The sequence below is a fragment of the Myzus persicae genome, unplaced genomic scaffold (genome assembly GCF_001856785.1).
Source record: "Myzus persicae strain clone G006 unplaced genomic scaffold, MPER_G0061.0, whole genome shotgun sequence".
Classification (NCBI taxonomy): domain Eukaryota; kingdom Metazoa; phylum Arthropoda; class Insecta; order Hemiptera; family Aphididae; genus Myzus; species Myzus persicae.
Genome location: NW_019104404.1, coordinates 7,095 through 27,144, shown reverse-complemented (window position 1 = coordinate 27,144; position 20,050 = coordinate 7,095). Strand labels below are relative to the sequence as shown.

At 26.2% G+C, this 20,050-nt stretch overlaps 2 protein-coding genes across 2 annotated transcripts; both read right to left on the bottom strand.

Annotated features, from left to right (window-relative positions):
* Window positions 1-586, bottom strand: LOC111041922 (protein FAM200A-like). The gene is made up of 2 exons (XM_022326378.1): window positions 541-586; window positions 1-320 (listed from the first exon to the last, which is right to left on the bottom strand). The coding sequence occupies exons 1-2, from the start codon at window positions 584-586 to the stop codon at window positions 1-3; spliced, it is 366 nt and encodes a 121-aa protein (XP_022182070.1).
* A 7,336-nt stretch (window positions 587-7,922) lies between these two features.
* On the bottom strand, window positions 7,923-19,509 carry LOC111041924 (X-ray repair cross-complementing protein 5-like). The gene is made up of 16 exons (XM_022326380.1): window positions 19,301-19,509; window positions 18,991-19,143; window positions 17,513-17,626; window positions 17,183-17,418; window positions 16,089-16,211; window positions 14,899-14,962; window positions 13,190-13,324; window positions 12,897-13,080; window positions 12,684-12,814; window positions 11,512-11,649; window positions 11,248-11,387; window positions 10,962-11,183; window positions 10,745-10,884; window positions 10,315-10,524; window positions 8,996-9,126; window positions 7,923-8,565 (listed from the first exon to the last, which is right to left on the bottom strand). The coding sequence occupies exons 2-16, from the start codon at window positions 19,006-19,008 to the stop codon at window positions 8,548-8,550; spliced, it is 2,004 nt and encodes a 667-aa protein (XP_022182072.1). The 5' UTR covers window positions 19,009-19,143; window positions 19,301-19,509; the 3' UTR covers window positions 7,923-8,547.
* Window positions 19,510-20,050: the final 541 nt, after the last annotated feature.

Sequence of the window (20,050 nt, the reverse complement as noted above, 5' to 3'; positions counted from 1 at the left end):
TTAATGAGAGACCTGAGCTTGCATTGTAGACATGATTGATTCTATGTTTGGTTTGATATTTGACACTGCTACTCTTAAATCAGCTTCAACATTTAATCTGGAGCGATATTTGTTTTTAATTATCGTTAGTGTTGAAAATGCTGTTTCGCATAAATAAGTTGATGCAAAAGGAAGTAAAATTGATATAGCTTGTTTTGATAATTCTGGATATTCAGATTTGATGGAAATCCAAAATGTATCACATGCATTTTGTTGAAATCTGATTCGTAGATTTTCATCTGATGACAAGTCAATAAGTTCTTCGCTTATTTTTAAATTTCCTAATTTTATTTCATTGATATTAAAATGAAATGGATTTCTTATCCAACCTAGACTTTCTTCTGGGAAATCTTCAAACCGTGCATTAAAGTTTGTATACAAAATTATAAGCATTAATACGATTAACTCAACGGCTCGTACATGACTATCGGACTATTTCATAATAACCGTAAGATTAAATAAAATTACTGATTAAATTCAATTTAAAAATAACCCATATACTGCGTGGTTCAATAAAACTTGTTATCGCAACATTAAGATATGACATAATGTCATAATATTGACACAGCTATCAACGGTACAAAATAATTTTACTTTGTATAAAACTATAAAATAATATACAATATACATAGTATAGTATAAAACTTTTTCATTTGGTGATTACTGGCGACCCCCAGGTTGCGCACCACTGGTCTAGATGTTGTGTAACTCGGCACGTGTGGCGCAATGAAAACATTCTAATAGTCACAATATATTCGATAGTTGTTGAATAGTTTTCCAAATAATTCAAATAGTTTCGAAAAGTTTATTTTTATTCAAATCATGTTTACTTCTGTTACTTAATTAATATTTCGAAAAAAACTATTCAAATAAAAATGATAAAAATTCTTTCATCGTACATACAACTGAAATATTTAATTCGTATGCCAATAAGGAGCACTGTCTGTTGCAAGTATGGTCCATACAAAATTTAGAACCGGTTTGAATGGTGAACACCTGACCGCAAGTGTAAATACTATTCCTGTAAGGTATTTTATGTACCCTACCTAAATAATATATTACACATGCTCCCTTTTAAACACACACACACACACACACACACACACACACACACACACACCCATTGAGCCACCCGTATACACGTGAAAAGATGTTTTGAGATTTAAATTTTAAATATTATATATTTATCATATTTTTGGTCAGGTTTTGAAATTATTTACGGTAAAGAATTTGAATTAACAATAAAATTAAAGAGTTCGAGTTTCAGAAAAATGTGTCTATATTATGATGTCATACAAATTTGTTATTTCAACTTTATAACAACGTCTAACAATACTCGTAAATTATTGATATTTTTTAATTATCTATACCCACATAAATAATGCTTACTATTTGTTGATATCTTATTATAAAATAAAATCATTTAAAACATAATGTGTAACGACCATGAGTAATACCTATATATTATTGTAGACGTGGTATATATTTAATATTATAATATAATATAGCACACAATTATTAAGAACTATATTGAACATAATTCTATTGTAATAAAAATATGTTTTCGTGTTTGTACAAACCGCACGATTTCGTTTCGGGTTGTTTTTAAGGAACTTAGTAAAATATCTCTGAAAACGATCATTGTGTAAAGAGGTGCATAAACCTACCCTTGCTGGCAGATGACTAGGGTAGATGGGGTGAGAAGGGCAGCATGGCAGGTGGCAAAGGTCGGTAGGGTGTGAAGGGTGGAATGGTAGGCGCCATAATCATCCCTCCTCACACAATTGACCTTCGGTGCACAATGGAATGGCTAAACGGCGGGCCACGATCTTACTACGTTCGCTGTGCTGGTCAGTAACAGGTCGTCATTTGAACAACATAGAAACTCGAAACTGGTTTTTTAATACATGGGTTTTGTGAAGAGATATTTTATTTAATGTCTTGAATTTGCTGCCAACATACTTAGGGTAATTTTAATTATTATTTATGATATATATTATAGATTTATATACTGCTTATTGTTACTTGCTACTTATTACTTGTTATGTTGCTTATTAATTGTCATTACAACTTACAAATTAATAGTAATAACTTATAAATAGGGTTATGGAGTAGAGACTAATAGAAGTAGTGTATTTTCTATTATTATTTCAAAACATAGCTTAGTGATGTAGAAATCTGTTTCATAATACCAGGAATAAAAAGCAATTATTTTTTTGCATATTAAACTCTTTTTCACGTGTTAGTGCATATTTTTTTATATTTTCATTTTAAGTACATATTTTACATATATTTTTAAATTATAATTTAATTTTTCTTTTAATCGGTAAAAAAATGTACCTATACCTAAAAGAATATTCAAAGAAAATAGTGTGGGTTGTGTTTTTCTCGTTTTCCTGACCATTTATATAGTTGAAGTTCTAACTTTTTTGTAGTATTCTTTTATCAACTTTTATCACACAGTATTTATTAAATTAATTATATAAAAACGAATAGAAAATTAATAGATATCATTTTCATTTTTTTGTGGGACAAACGGACAAACTTAAAAAAAAACCCAAGTCCGAAGATAAAAATATTAATCTGCGTTGGTTTAATTAATTAATTTAATTTTTATACAACGTATATCTATGAATAATTTTTGCAACATAAATAAACAATATTACCAATAAAAATATTTTTCTGATAGTAGTTAGTTAGTATTTTCTAACAGTAGCTAAAATGTTTCGGTTTTTAGGGCATATGAAAAGAGCATACTTAAGTGATATTTAAATGGTATTTTTAGTAATATTATAGGGCATAAATAAATGCAAATTTTAAGGTTTTTAAAAGACATGAAGTCCGTAGCCCTACTTATAAAAAATGTATAATCATTATCGTAATTTTTCAAATATTTTTTATTGTAATAAAAATAAATAGTATAATCTTATTTATTGACTAAAGTAGCAGGGCTTTATCAACAATATAAAATATATAGTGGTGATCAGCGACCGATAGTATAACTCTTAGTGACATTGGATTTAGAAATATTGTGACTAGAGTTTATACTACCGTTTGATGATAACTGCAGCGTTTGATCTTCGGCGTGGGTAAGAATGGCTGAACGATGGACGGCCGAGCTCTTACACTTTTCTTATGGTAATTTTATTTGTTTAAGGGTGTCGTATACGCCACGCAAAGGGTTGACGTATATAACAGATATATAGACACTAAGACACTTAGACGGAGACAACCCATGTGCTTGTAGCGTCCTCTTGACGTAGAAAGTCGTATACTATAATTGTTGTGTGAGAAGTAAACGAACATTCATGTGAGTGTCAACCACGCCACCACTACTCTCCGCATATTAAATCCTTATGGAGTGCCGACCACTTAGCTAAATACATGGAATGCGTATATTAATCAAAATATGATAGGTATTGATAGGAAGTCACCATATACATTCCAAGTCAAGGGATGTCATGTTACCTATCTACGAACAATCAAACATTTAACGAATCAATAGTGAGCTAATGGTCCTTTAAACATGATTTAGTGGCCCGTTCAATTTTATTGTACCTATAAATTAATACATTTTCCATGCAAGCCGGCGTATGAAAATTATTACCACATCTGAGTGTGTTGTCACCGTCTTACCAACGTACACATGGCAAAACTTGTCTTGCGAGGGATAGAACCACTCAGGCTGTAGGCCAAACTAAGTAATCAATTTTTCACACTGGGGAACATTCACTGTGTAACATCGTTTTTATTTTTTCAATATCACAAATACAAAAAAGTAATTCAAGTAGGAAATAATGAACTTTTAAACAATAATAACTTTTCTTGTATTTGTGTTATCGAAAAATAAAAACGTTGTTGCACAGTAAATGTTCTCCTCTTAATGGTATGGCGATTTGGTTGCTTAGATTGGACTATTGGCTAAATTATAGGCCCATAAATACGCATTCCATAGATTTAGTTTAGCAGTTCCGGCATGACGTTTCAGAGAAATAATTTATTGTTCGCACTAGCATACACAAATCATAGATTTGATCTGATAAAATATTTTGTTCTAACCAGAAATAAATTTTAATCAATTTAGACCTGAGAACCAGACAAAAAAAGCCAACTTCGAATGGTCGGATTCTGTAATTTTGTAAAAATATTTATTATTATTATTATATCTTACTACTTCCTCTAGGTTATTGTGGGTGTTGATTTTTGAATAACTGTGTAACTTATTTATAAAAGAAAACCATTGAAGTAGGTATATCTAAAAGTTAAAAAATATATTATATATTTAATTAAAAGTTTAATTTAAGAACAGTTTTAAAAGAAATATGATCAGAAATCGAGACCTAACCTAGAACATATGCCAATTAATTCAAATCTTTTTACAGAATTCAAATCCAGTTATTTTGGCGTAATTTTTCCGAGTTTTTAGGTCTAAAACATAAAATAAGTACGCTGCTTCCAACCTCCTTAATATCAATTATATTATAAATATACTATTGTTTATTTGTGGTCACAACTTACAAATGAATGGTTAGTTACAAATTATAATTTATAAATGATGTATTGTCGTAATTTTTTCATATTTCTATTGTAATACAAATAATTTAGTTTAAAATATAATTACCCACCTATATTATTGACTAGTGACTACAATTGCATGCCTATATTGTAATAAATAATAATACATGTAATGGTGTTTGTGTAACTCAGAGTAACATTGCATTTTAAAATATCGTTGTGACTAGTACATACTAGCAATTGATGATAATTACATAGTTCGGAATAATTATAAAATTTAATATTATAAAAAAATTAAAAAATTAAATTATAATTAGCATGGTAAAATCATTATAGTATTATTATTTTTGAATTTTATACATGGTCACAGGGTTTAGTACTTCCCTGAATTTATGAGAGCCATTTAGAATATTGTACACATACCGGATATCTTAAATTCGAGAATACTAGACTTTGATAAATCTGCATCTGTATACCTATTTATGTGGACGCTATTTATATAAACAGTGTTATAATTTGATAACTTAAATAGGTATTAATTTCATGTCCAGGCCCCAGGGAGTTCCATCTACAATATCAATGTTCTAAAACAATTTGGGTATCTATGTATTGAAGCAGAGAAAGATTCCTGAGTTGTACAATAACTACAGTAGATATTCTTTTTGTGGTAACCTATGGTTTTTTCTATACTTCCAGAACTTCAAAAAAAAATATCAATTTCATTACGTCATCAAAATACATTATTTTGTACATTTTGTGAATGGTTCTCAAGAGTTAACAAATGACTGTTGTTTGTCTGTTTGTGTTAATAAAATGGCATGATTGCTTCCTTCAAGCATTTCACAAGAAAACATCAATTTTTTCATTACACAATTATAAGTATTTTTTATTTTTGATTAAAACACAATGTTCATGCTTTTTATAAATTTAATATAGTATACTAATATTATTAGTATTTGTCAATAATGTTTATATCTACATTCTACATCCATACTGTTTACCATTTGTGATTGATTCTTTTAGTGCCTAAAATGTAGTTAGTCTTTTTATTTTAATCTAACTACATTTTTTGTACTTAAGAATCGTTCATAAGAAAACTTCAAATCTATTATGTACATAAAAATTCATTATTCTTTTTTATTGATCTAAACACAATCCAATGTTTGTTAGCTATCTACGCTTATATTATAGTAATATTAGTGATATTTATTAATAACGTTTATATTTGCGTTTATATATTTAATATTTGTGAATAGTTCTTAAGCATTAACAAATTATTGTTATTTGTCTGTTTGCGTTAATCAAATATCGTATTTGTGTCCTTCAAGCATTTCTTAAAAAAAATGCAATTTTTATATTTCACTTATATACATTTTGTAGATAAAAATACAATTTAATTTGAGTTATATTTAGTTATTATTAACTCTTTTAAAGCACCTACGTACATTTATAGTATATGTAAGATTTTTTAGGAGTGAATTTGGACTTTAGTGTTTTAATGGTAATCTACAGTCCTTATTATCTCCTAAGAAATTTCACAAGAAAACTTCATTTTTTTTTTTTTACATAATTATAAGAATTTTTTAATTTTAATCAAAACACAATATTAATGCTTTTTATAAATTTCATATAGTATACTAATATTATTAGTATTTGTTAATAATGTTTATATTGACATCCATACTGTTTACAATTTATGATATATTCTTTTGGTACTTAAAACATAGTTAGTCTTTTAATGTTAATCTAACTACATTTTTTGTACCTAAGAATCGTTCATAAGAAAACTTCAAATCTATTATGTACATAAAAATTCATTATTCTTTTTTATTGATCTAAACACAATCCAATGTTTGTTAGCTATCTACTCTTATATTGCAGTAATATAAGTGATATTTATTAATAACGTTTATATATTTAATATTTGTGAATGGTTCTTAATATGGCTGCCCATTGGGAGGGGGGGGGGGCAAGACAGGGCACTTCCCCCCCCCCCTGGAAAAAAATATTATGAACTTGTAGCTCAATAAATATTACCACAATATTACCTTATTACCGAGGCAAATTATTTGTTGAAATCAATTTTAAGATATGAAATAAGTATAAAAATATACTCATTGTTATTGTATATTAACATCATAGATAGGTCGTAGTCTGTAGTTCGTATAGGTACCTAAATGTAAAATTATTTATCGCAGATAATTCGTGCTAAATCCATAAAGATCACAATATAGGTACTACAAATATTTTATCAGACAACATTGACTGATTAGTGATCACTGATCATTATGAAATTGAAAATATGATAGAGGAATCTAATATTTGGTATTAGTATCGGATTGATAAAAATTTGATTGACTCCCAGTGTGATGAAATTTTGTTTGTTGATTTATTGGCTCATTGCTAATATTATCCTACTATTTTTCAAATACTTAATATTTTTATACCACTGCCTCCGACAACGTGCACAATAGAAAGATCGTTCAGTACATTAAGACGAGTAAAAACATGGCTTCGCTCGACTACAGGAGAAAATTGTTTAAATGGGTTGTGTATGATGATAAACAAGGATAATTTAATTCAGGATGTCATTAATATATTTGGAATAAAATGAAGAAGTTTTCAGTTCTTATTTACTGATACCGAATAGTGTACTTAATTATATTATTTAATATCTATTTTTTATAATCTTATATAACATACATGTATACATTTATATGTAAAAAATAACATTAAATCTTTATTATCTTACATTCGAAAAAAATTGTATTTAATAATGTTGCCATCCATATACTATGCTTACTATTTTGGATGTATTCTTTAAGTACCTAAAATGCAGTTAGTCTTTTTATGGTAATCTAACTACATTATTTTTACTTAAGAATCTTTCATAAGGAAACGTCAATTTTATTATTGCATATAAATATATGTATGTTTTTTTTAATAAAAACACAATATTCATGTCTGTTATTTACAGGGGTCGGGGAAATACGGTGGGATGGCATCCCTTCACTTTTTATAATTCATATTTTCCATCTCTCCACTTATTTTGTACAACTATTTAAACAATACATGAAAATTATAAAAATCATGAAAATTATTCTTCCACTAATTTTGAGCCACTTGGACCACTGGTCATACATACCCTATTACCATATACATACTATAATATAGTGGCTAATAGTATTTGTTAATAATATTTATATCTACATCCCAATATGCTAACTATTTGTGACCAATTCTTTAGGAGAGCATTTTGACTTAAGTTTTTTTATAATAATCTTAAGTCTTTTTTTCTCTTCTATGAAACTTCACAAGAAAACGTCAATTTTGATCATACCTAAAGTATAAATACATGTATGTTTTTGTTTTTTTTTTGATATTGATCTAAACATTCTAAACATAATTTATGTACTATATTGCAGTAATTAGTGATATTTATTAATAATGTTAATTTGTTGTTAGAATTTTCTGATTACCTAAGATCGCTTTTTTTCTAAAGAACTTCATGAGTAAACTTTTACAGCGGACAAGTCGATAAACGGCTATAAGTGCAACTCAGCTACCTTGGTAGGCAATGTGTAAAAATTCAATTCATAAATGAATTAATAACTATGATAACTATTACAAATGCTGTATAGAACAATACCTTTATGTAGGTCCCACACTGGACTGAAAATGTATGTGTAGGTCACATATTGGACCATTATTTGAAATAATGTACAACATTCTGTCTTTTTGTGTATTACAATTAAGCAATTTTAAATTTATATACATAAATACTTTGTAGTAAACATAATATCTACTAGAAGTTACAACACACTTTTGATTTTTTTATCGTATGTTACATTAAACTGTACCTTAGTAAATAGTGAAATTTCTCTTTTTGCATTATTAAAAGGCAAAAAATATATAATATAAATCATACTTAATTAATAATAAGATGGTAAGATGATTTGTATTATTCACTTATATAATAACACTTGTTTCCATTTATAAAAATTCTTTTAGCTGAAACAAAAGAAAATCAGACTTAATTAAAACATGCATTTAGACAACATGGTATGATTCCAATGGTTGTAAATGTTTGTAACCCGCTCCCACTATTAATGGTGTCAAAAACATATTATTTTACTGACTATAGTTGAATAATGAAAGGAAGAGAGGAATGAGTCGGTTCTCTAATATGTCTCGGATATGTACATAGTGTTTGAATAATACATAATATTATGCACAAAAATGAGTTAAATAACACCAAATTTAAAATTAATTTTTTTCTTCAATGTACATTTAAATATAAAGCAATTACTATTTTAAATTTATTAGATTGGATGAATTCAGGATATTGATTTAATCTATTTAATAATATTGTTTTGAATCCTTTGAATGGAAATTTAACTGAAAACTTATTTGAACACTGTATATTAGTTAAAATAGTTACCGGATCATCATCATCAATGATAAACTCTGCTGCAACATCTTCTATTACTTCATGTTTCATAAAGTTTTCAGATAATTCTTGTGAAATATCACTCATTTCTGCCTCTTGATTAGTAATAAGTCCTATTCCACCTTAAAAATATATTGATATTATACAATTAAAAATAATAACTTATAAGTTATTTCATAGATTATATGTATTTGGTTTTAATAATATTCACTTAATACGAGTAATAAGAGGTACAAATAAATATAAAATTACTATATGAACATACATGTTTTCTTCACTGAAATATTGCTTCTTACTAACATAAACTATGTATCTAAAAGACTAAAAGACATACATATCTATACTATGTCTCAAAAGAGAACAACCACTTTTTTCACATCATGATTGATGCGATTGGAGCTTTGAGAACCATATGATCACCCTTACAACAGGTTGGTGGGAAATGAACATTTTTGATGAAAACTGTTGATTTTGCTGATCTAATTTTTCTCTTTTGTGACAGGGTATAGTTTCCAGTAAAATAATGAAAAATGGCTACACCCTCGGTATTTAATATTTATAATATCCATAGAAAAAATGCTGGAATTTAATAAGCAAAAGAATTTCCAATCATAGAACAAAATTAAAGAACATTTTTACATATAATGAATCTTCTACTACACTATAAAAATATGTAAATAATGATAAGAATAATCTTTTGAGACTAATAGTTTTTATATTTTAACTTCATATTTTTTATATTTTATCCAAAAGTATTGTTAACAATTGGGTCTAGTAAAAATGATTTTACAAAAGCAATAAAAAATATTTATGATCTTTAAAGTTGGTATCATTACAAAAAGTGAAATATATATTGAAGAGTAAAGGCCACCATTCTTACTGGGGCTAAAATATTATTTGCCACCCAACTTATGATTTAAAAAACAATAATCGTAAGAAATATATTAATATTTAAAATATTAATTGAATTATTGGTGCAACCAAAATGGACAAAAGTAATAACTATTAATCATTCCATATTTTTTCACTAATAAAAAAAGAAACTGTTTTCAGCAAATATGATCATATTAAGTAGCATATAATATTGGTATTCATATGGTTGATAATGATCTATATTTGTAATATGACAAGATCCTTTTCACCGACCGGAACTAAATAAAATATTTATTGAAGCCTCTCAGCTAAATCAAACACTTCAAAAGAAAAATGAAGAAATATTCAAAATAAACCAATAATTGGTTTGGACTACTTATATCTACATCATAAATCTATAATAATATTTAATTTATGAACACTTATGGACAACTTACTATCAACGAATTGTGACCACATTTCTTCTTTACCAGATAAAAGAACTGAATCTTTTACAAGATACATCAAATCATTATAAGACTTAACATCATTACCATGTATATAAAATTCTCTTAAGACTTTCAAATTTGATGCTGGTTTCTCTAAATCTTCCATGCTTGTACTAGATTCTATTAGGTCTAGAGTTATACTTTTCATCTTTCCACAAACTAAAAAAAAATATTAATATACTCATAAAAATTGTAAAATAATTTTGAATAATGACTGTAAAAAATGCTACATTATGATTTAAACTTTCATCGGATAGTATGGAGTGTTTATAAAAGACAAATCATTTGAAATACTGAATTTCGTCTCCATAATTACAGAGTATCACACAATGCAACAAATACAATATATTTCTACACCTAAAACTAAATTGATTAATACCTATTGTAGAATTAAATCCATTTTCTAAAAGTTTATTAAAATCATCTATTGGGCTGAATGCTGTAATCACACATTGTTTTGATATGTCCATTTCTTCATCACAACTAACCTGTAAAGCATTATTTTCCTCAATTGGACATCTATTAAACAAACAAAATTAATACATTATTTTCATTATTTATTTATTCAATTCTAAGAATTTATATTAAATACATACTTTTCATGAATTTCTTGTTGAAGAGAAAATAGTTTTATAATTTCATCAATAGGTTGCTTAGCTTTTTCCATAATTTTCTCAGGGGGGTTAAGCAAACTCTGAATGTACTCTGGAATTGTTTTTGTTAACATTTTGTCTGGATTAATAGCTTTTTGAGCAATACAATCATACACATATTGTAATTCAGGGTCATGTGTATTTTCAGGCATGAACAATTCATTTCTTAAATAATATCAATGAGTAAAATTAACAAGTTAATAATATAGTTAATAATAATTCAATTTACCCATCTACATCTAAGTCCATTGCATCTATAAGGTTACAGACAACATTCTTTTCTTCATAATTTGGTTTGAATGATTCCAATGATGGAAGCTTAAACAAGTGCTCATCTTCAGCATATGGAAGATTAACACATACAAAATACTAAAACATGCAGATTATGCATTAAAAAACAATTAATGTATGTTGATTCTAAATAAATAATTAATTGTAATATAATAAAATATATTTTATAATGCTAAACATAGCATTTGCTAAATATACATACATTTTCATTATCTTCTCTTTGAGGAAACATTGCACCTATGGTTGGCAAACAATCATTTAAATAAATTTTTCTAATAATCATCAATTCTTCCCTTTCGACCATTGCTTTGAAAATAGCACTAAATGCAATAATATCTTCCTACAACGAATAATAAATACTATAAATAAATTATTATTGTAAATTTGTAAACTAAAATTGTTTATATAATATAAAAACTAATATTACAATAATTAATTATCAAAATGTTGTAGAAAAATGATAGTTGTTCATGTTTTTATCAATTTAAAATGGTCCTCCTCAACCACTTTTGAAAAATACATCATTATTTATTAATAATATAAATATATTAGAGCTGCATATTTACGTACTTACACCAAGCAGAGAAATTAAATTTTTTTCAATTTATATACAGATGCTATTTTTAGAATTGAGAAAAATTAAATTAAAATTTTTATGTCTACAATTTTTTACTAATAATCAGTGGTGTTTTCAGAGCATATAGGGTATACCTATTTACCATTTGGTGAACCAGTGTGTTCCCTGTAAAGATAGTGCAAATACACGTAAATACACTTGTGTACATAATACCTACCTTGTTAAGCAATCCGTATTATTATTTTATATCATATAATATTTTAATATTAATAAGTTAAAGTCATGAAACAAAAAATTAAGATTGGTTCAACCTATAAGTGTATGATGTATTGGTTAAAGTTGATCATTGTTCGTGACTGCGATTATTGCAGTTTTTTGGATAAAATGTTTGAGTTACTCTAACATCATAGAGTAATAAGAATTGCCAAGAGATTGCCAATTTTATCGAGCTATATGTTATAAAATGTTAAATTTGACCTGTCAAAATAGTTGTTAATACATAAGGTGAATAAAAATGTATAAAGTTGGGAGAAGGGAGATCCTTTTGGAAGGGCCAGATCTTTTTAGTTTTGTTATTATAAAGTATCAATATTCATTGCATATTTTCATCATTGTCTTTAGTTCATCAATGATCATATTATGCCTAAAGTTTTTTTTACAAAAACAACACTGCTCATAATGTATACTAATATTTTTTTGTTCGTAATTTTCTTTTGACAATCCTCAGTTAAAAATTATATTATTATAATTCAATTAAGTAGAAAAAGTAAATTGTAATAAAAAATATTTTTAATTACTTTGTGAGGTTTAAAAATATATGATCCTCCATCCATTAAAAATGATCTTTGTATATTTTTAGCTTTTGTAAACCCTAATACTTGTAAACATCTTGGACCAGATTTATAACCATACGCTTGTATATCTAAATCTATATAAAAAAATATATATATATATTTAAATATACTATTAAAAATGTGATTAAATTTAAATAGTTTATGTTATGCACTTACCTGAGACTGGTATAATTGTATCACCAAAGCGAAATCCATCTATTATATCATCACGATCAACTTCTATTTCTTCACCATTATCAATATAAGAATATATAGTATGTTTATTCATTGCTGAAATTGAATCTGGTGTATCATAATTCCTACATAATAACCACTTAAAGCTTTTTGTGGTCTCATCTATCTGTCATATTTAAACATTTAAATAATTATGTTATTTAAGTTTATTGTCTTTAAGATAATATAAATAAACAAAATTAAACATATTTATACACAAATCAAGTAGTAAATACCTTTTTATAACCGGCAACTTTTATATTAAAAACATTTCCAAAACTTAAAGGGACATTCCAAGCTCTTGGAGTTACTTCTTTTTGTTTGTAATGACTAATTTTAGGTAGAACCGAATCAAAATTAACTGCAGTTGCCTAAGAATAATTACAAATTTGATTAGGATCCATTTTCTTATTTATCTGATTTGAATATAAAAATTGTAATGCATAACTTAGTAAAATTTCAAACATTTTTAATAGTATAGGTATTTTCTGGACTTAGATAAAACCAAGATATTTTTACATACATCATGTTTCACAGATTTAATCAAATTAAAACATACAAATTAAAAAATTCCAGATACTTACATCTAGTTGTTTTGATTTATACGGTAATATTACATTATGTATATAATAAATCAGTGGCAGCACTAACTTATATCATCTATGAGACAATAGACATTAATTTGACCTGCCCTCCTACTCTTTTATCAATAAAAGACCCCAATCTCCTATATATATTGCATTGTTATCATTAAATAATTCAAGCAAATAAAATGATTTATGAAAAAAATAAAATGTAAGTTTAAGCCAATATTATCTACCCCAAGTATCTTGTATCTACTCCTCTATCTAAATCTAACATTGACCAAGTCACTTAAAATCCACACACTAATTAAAAATAAATTATGAGCCATCCGATTCACATTTTTTTTTATAAATTATAACTTTACTATACAACCTTTGATTAATAAATAAAATAATAACTCATAAACAGTTGAACTTTGACAACTCAAGCGTTTCTAAGTCAATTTTTTCAATAATTCAAGGAATATCTGGGGCCTAGCATTTCAATATGTACATCAATCCTGGGTTTAAACAAGTAAAAAGTTTAAGTTAAATTAATTTTAACTTAACTTTTTACAATTTAGTTTTCATTAACTTAATTTTTAACTTGACTGATTTCTATTGATATAAACTTAATAAATAACGAGTTACTTTCAATCAGATCCAATTTTGTTTGTTTATAAATAATTAAATAATAAATATAATAAAATTATTATTGATGATATTTACTGCATAAACATATATTTTTTAATATTTTAAACCATATTACTAGCTGCTTATATATTAAAAAAAACAAAATAAATAACTTAACTGAGTTTAAAAAAAAATTAGGCTAGCTAGTAACTTAAAGCTTTTTAAAATGTTTTCCATCAAATTAACTTAACTCAATAAACAGTTATCATTAACTTTCCCAGGCTTGATGTACATAACATTTTTTCGATCTAGAAATTTTTTTTGTCTTGTAGCTATTTGAGTTATTGAGGTTCCCCTGTTTATGTTATTGGCAATAATGATAATTAGGCACTGCCAAGAGAACACAAGAATAAAATTGCCTGATCGTTAATCACTTCAAATAGGAATACATATTACTTCCTAGTCATTTTCGAAAATTCCTGATAAATGTAAGATATTAGGTTAAGATTTCTATAATTAAAATATATGCTACATTGATTATAATTTAAATTGTTACTTGCTAACAAAGTAAAAAATCAGTGTTTTAGAAATTTTCGAAGGAAATTTAGTTATTATCTGAATCACGATAATTGCCAATAACATACATAATGTGTTACAATATATTACATGAGTTTAAATTTTAAAGACTATATGATGTATACAAAATAAATTAAATTCAATATGCACATTAGATATTATTATTGTAATACCTCAGTTTTTATGATGAATGTTTCTAACACAGGATTGACTAATATATCTTCACAATCTTTACCTCTGAAATCATAAAATATATTCAATGTGTTATAAAAAAATATTCACAATACTGTTGATTCATATTAGAGATATAAACAGAGCATCGTTAAATTATATTGGAGTACAAGAAAAATATTATTTGAACCAATTTACCAATTTACAAATCATAATAACATAATCAATAATGATATTTATAAATTAGTCAAAGTATTTTGAAAAGTTTTTTTGTATAGAAAATAATAACAAAATGTTTCATGTCCTCACGATTAAAATTTTTGGGATTACGACTATATAACTGAAATTGTATTGTAATTGAAAAAGAGGAAAAAATGTTATTTTTCGTTTAAATTTTATTAAAAATTTAAAATATTGATAGAAGAAATTTGTGACCAAGTATTTTTGATATTTTTAGATAACTGTGAAATAAACTTACATTAAAATCATTAAAATCAAATATGTTATAAAATTTGAACTATAAAATAATTTATCAAGTTTGTAATTTTAAGAATATTTTTAAATGCTTTTAAAAATGTGTGACTGGTTTATCAATAATTTAAGTTGCTGTAAGATATACTTAAGAGGAATATTACTCATTTATAAGATTTTCACATTTGTAAAAGAAAGTCATCATACAATACATAAGTAGAATAAAAACTAAAAATTATTCTAAAAGTTAATTAAATAGCTTAAAAAGAATCAATCAAAATATTTAGAACATTTTAACAAGTCTAGAAATAAAAATATAAATATCTGTTGTAAATTTAAAATATCTGTCATTATTCTTTACTGAATTACATTATATAAGAAAAAAAAGATTACTTAAATACACCCATTTTTTTTCCGGAAGTACAAACTAATTGTCAACTAGAAACTAGTTAGAATACAAAAATCGATTCATTCTTTAGATTCAATAGGGATTGATAGACACATAAAAAAGAATTTAAATACCCTGCTTTTTTTTCTATTGAAAATAATAATTAATTAAAAAAGATAGAATTTTAAATTATAATGATGATATCTGAGATTTAATACGAAAATTATTTTATTACTTCAACAAAATAAAAAAAGCTAGGTATAGATTTTAAGTTAAAATAGCCATAATTATTTTCAGTTTAATATAGATATTATGTGTTTATAATCAACTTACATTATAGTCAAATTAATATATTGCTTTTTTATACCGCTTGCAATTATATCAATTTTATCAAATGAGATATCAGTTGCAAGATTTGAAAACAAAACGATCTGGAGGTCTTTGAATATTTTGTCTCTGTAAAATTGAAAATTATTATGCATTATTGACATTTTATAAGTTAGAATAGTAAGTAGATAAAAAATAAATGTAAAGATAAAATTAATCAAATTGTTAGCTTTGTAATTTAAAAAGAAATAAGCATAGTGTCATTTGGTATATTGTACGAGTATAGAAGTTGTTTTTATTTTTAGGTTCAGTAAAATCCCATTAATCTGGACAGCCGTTTAATAACACGTAAACTACGTAGTTTGTCCTGCAGACTAAAATAAATATGTAAAAGAGTTCCACAAATATAAATGCATTTAATTGTGTTTAATTTGTTATTGGAATATAATAGTACAATTTAGGACCTATTATTATATCTTGTATATTATAGGTAATGCACGTGTTTTCATTATTTGATCCAGACTTTCATTAATTCAGACAACCTTGAGCCCCAAATTAATCCAGGTGGAAAAGATTCTATAACAAAAAAATAATGCAAACAATGTCCTGCAATTTCTTATTTAGTAATGTTTTAATTTAATTTAAAGCAAAAGTCAAAAATTTAAACTTTCGAATTAACTCCGTACTGAGTCGTTGTTGAAAAAAATGCAGACCGAATAAGAATATTTTTGTTTTGTTTGTTGAAACAAATAAAATGTATTCATTCCTTAAGTTTTAATTGTTCTAAAACTAAAAGAAATAATAATGTTACAATCTAAAACTGATGGAGAAAAGAGTTGAATAGGAATTAATTCCAAAAACCCAATTTCATATTTATTATACTTGATAGTAAGTTGTTATTAATTTATATTTCAAATCAAAGCACAAGTTATAATTTTATATTGTTTTAGAATTGTATAGTCGAGGTTCGATAACCCAAATTGCAAGGAGAATAAAACTAAATAAATTTGAGTTATATACCTCAAACAGAACTTAAGAATACTTCAATGAGGCAAGAAAACAATTTGAACTATCGAGACTTGACTGTTTAATACACATACTCAGTTTCCCTTTTCAACATATCTGCAGCAACGACAAGAGTGTTGAGCCAATCTGAATGTGTTATATCTGAAGGAGATAAACTATTAACATGTTTAATTAAATCCCAAGTCACTACACCTAAACTTGTAACAATTTCTATATTATTATAATAATATCCTTGTGATGCAAGATGGTTATTTGTTTGAGATGACCCGAACAATATTAATGCCAAATAATCTTTACTTTCAGCAAATATCTAAAACATAATAATTAATATTTTCATTATGATAAATATGTACCTAATACATTTAATATAATTTATCCTAAAAAAAATGTAAGTTATAAATTACTTTTCTCTTTAAAATCATAGAAGCACAAAATTTAGCTTTTTCAAAATTTGTTTCTCCATCTGAACCTAGTTGTAAAGAATTTTTTCCGACATCAATCGCAAGTACTATTGCTTCCTATAATACAAAATATTATTTTTATAAATAAATAATAACAATGAAACACTCAAATACATATTATATTTAAACGTAATAATCGCGGCTCAAAAGTTTATGCACTAAAAAAGCTCAAATATGCAGTACATGAATTTTATTTAAATTAAATATGTTTTTATAAGAGAATAAACTTGGAAAAAGCATAATTATTTAAAAAAAATGTACTTATCATTACAAAGTTTTTGTGTATATTTTTTATTTGTAGATCTTGAATGATTATTCTCAGTCTCAAAGAGATTTAAAAAAGGTTAAATGTATCAAATATAGCAAATATGAAACCATGTCATAATATTTATTTCAAACAAAATATCTTTTATTATTGATAAAATGTTAAATGAGACCGGGTCAATCACAACAAATATTTTTAGTTAATACTCGGTGTATCTATAGTATAATTCAAAATATAAACAAGGTGATGATGAACAGTTGCTCTTTATTTGTAAATTATTTAAATTACAATTTTTGACAGTTGAAAACTTGTTTGTTCTTGGTTTTTAAACATAATCCTCAATAAAATGCTTAAAATTTAGTAAAATGTGCAAAAATAATATGTAACATCAATTTTTGTATTTGAATTGTGTCACGAAACAATTTTGTATTGAATCAGATTTAGAATATGCACATAACATGAACATGCATATAATTCAAAAACCTAATAATAATTAACTACTTAATGTATAACCTACATAAATAATATTTTATTATTGAACTTAATGAACAAACACAGGTATCAACAAAAATGTAATATTCTTTCATTCACGTTGAACCATACAAGTATTATAATTTAGAGCAAATATACAATATTTTTGTAAAAATTATTCATACTTTACATAACTGTTGAGAGAAATATTATTTTAACAGTTTGAATAAAAACAAAAAGTTATCTAATTTAATAATATATTGTTTTGATTGCTTATATTTTTGACTTTGGGTAGTTTTATTTTTTTCTAATGTATGGAAGTAGGCCCGAAGGCAGAATTTCTAATTGGGTTTTTAAGTAGATTTCTGCCACGCCCGATTGGGGGGATGGTAGTCTCGCAGCCTAAAAAGTTGCCTGGCGCCCGTGTGCCAAGATTTTAACCGACGCAGTGAGTGTTAGTATGTTTATCACTAGGTAAGTAGGTAGGTATTTAAAAGATTTAAATTCGAATTGATGTATATATATACATACTGGCATTTAGTCAAACAAGTAAATATGTTAAGTATTTAAAGCCACTGAAGGAATGTACTAAAGTCAGGTTGTCGATATATTATTATAAACCTCTTAAACTTAGTAATTTATCAGTAGGTAATGAATAGATATAATAATAAATATGAAAAATTACCTTTTTATTAGCCGCCATTAGGAAAGTATTGGATGTCGATGACTATAATATACTAGATATTACTTATAAACTTTTAGATGTGCGCAAGTTAAGTAAAACATATGCCGTCATTGAGTCAACGACCAATTTACTAGGATGCTTTTTCAAGGTCTCCTGAAATATATATATAATGTATTAAATGTAATTTAAACACAGAGTTAGCGATTGAGATAGCAGAGAGGAATAAGAATATTTTGGATAAAGTGCCTTGAGCTAATGGAAGACACTAAGTCAGCGGTACAGTAGTGCGATCATAGAAAACAATACTAACGTGATACTGATACTAAATGCGTCTAAACTTCAAGTGTCTAACAGCCTAGTAACTGGATATGGATGGCAAAATGCAAATACCGACTTTAAAAAGTTAATCTGATAGTGTATGGACTACGAAGTGCGAATCGACTAAACAAAAAATATAAATGTAGGAAAACGTTAAGACACGAGTGACTAGGGACGGCACCTCTTATCGGTATCACACAAGTGTTCATAGAGATAACGCATAATATTATCATTTATCAGCACTTACCTCATCCACGCTATCAAGATTCCCGGCAGTCAATATTTTATCAGTTATCATAGAACTACAGAATCAGTCGTAAACAAGTAAAGACTTAAAATGTTTGGATTTCGAAAAATTATTATTTACGCTTTGGTATAATTATTATATATTTTATATTAATATTTATAACCTAACACATGTTAGGTACTTATTCATCTGATCATAGCAATTTATCAAGTGACAAATTATAAATGGTTGCATTTAATTCTGCATCGGAGCACAAGTACAGAATAATCTGAAAATGCACCATAGTCGTTGAGACCTGAGCTCATTCATTTGACTCGTTCACTTTTATGTTTTTCACTTGAAATAAACCCATCATTACATTTATTGTTGAAGTCGTCTTCAAATGTTAATTAAAAAACCACTAACATCTTGATCTCTGTCAGTTTGCTTACAATAACTGGCGTAGTTGATAATGAATTTTTCAAAAGAAGGCAAGCGTCAGAGGCACACTGTCAA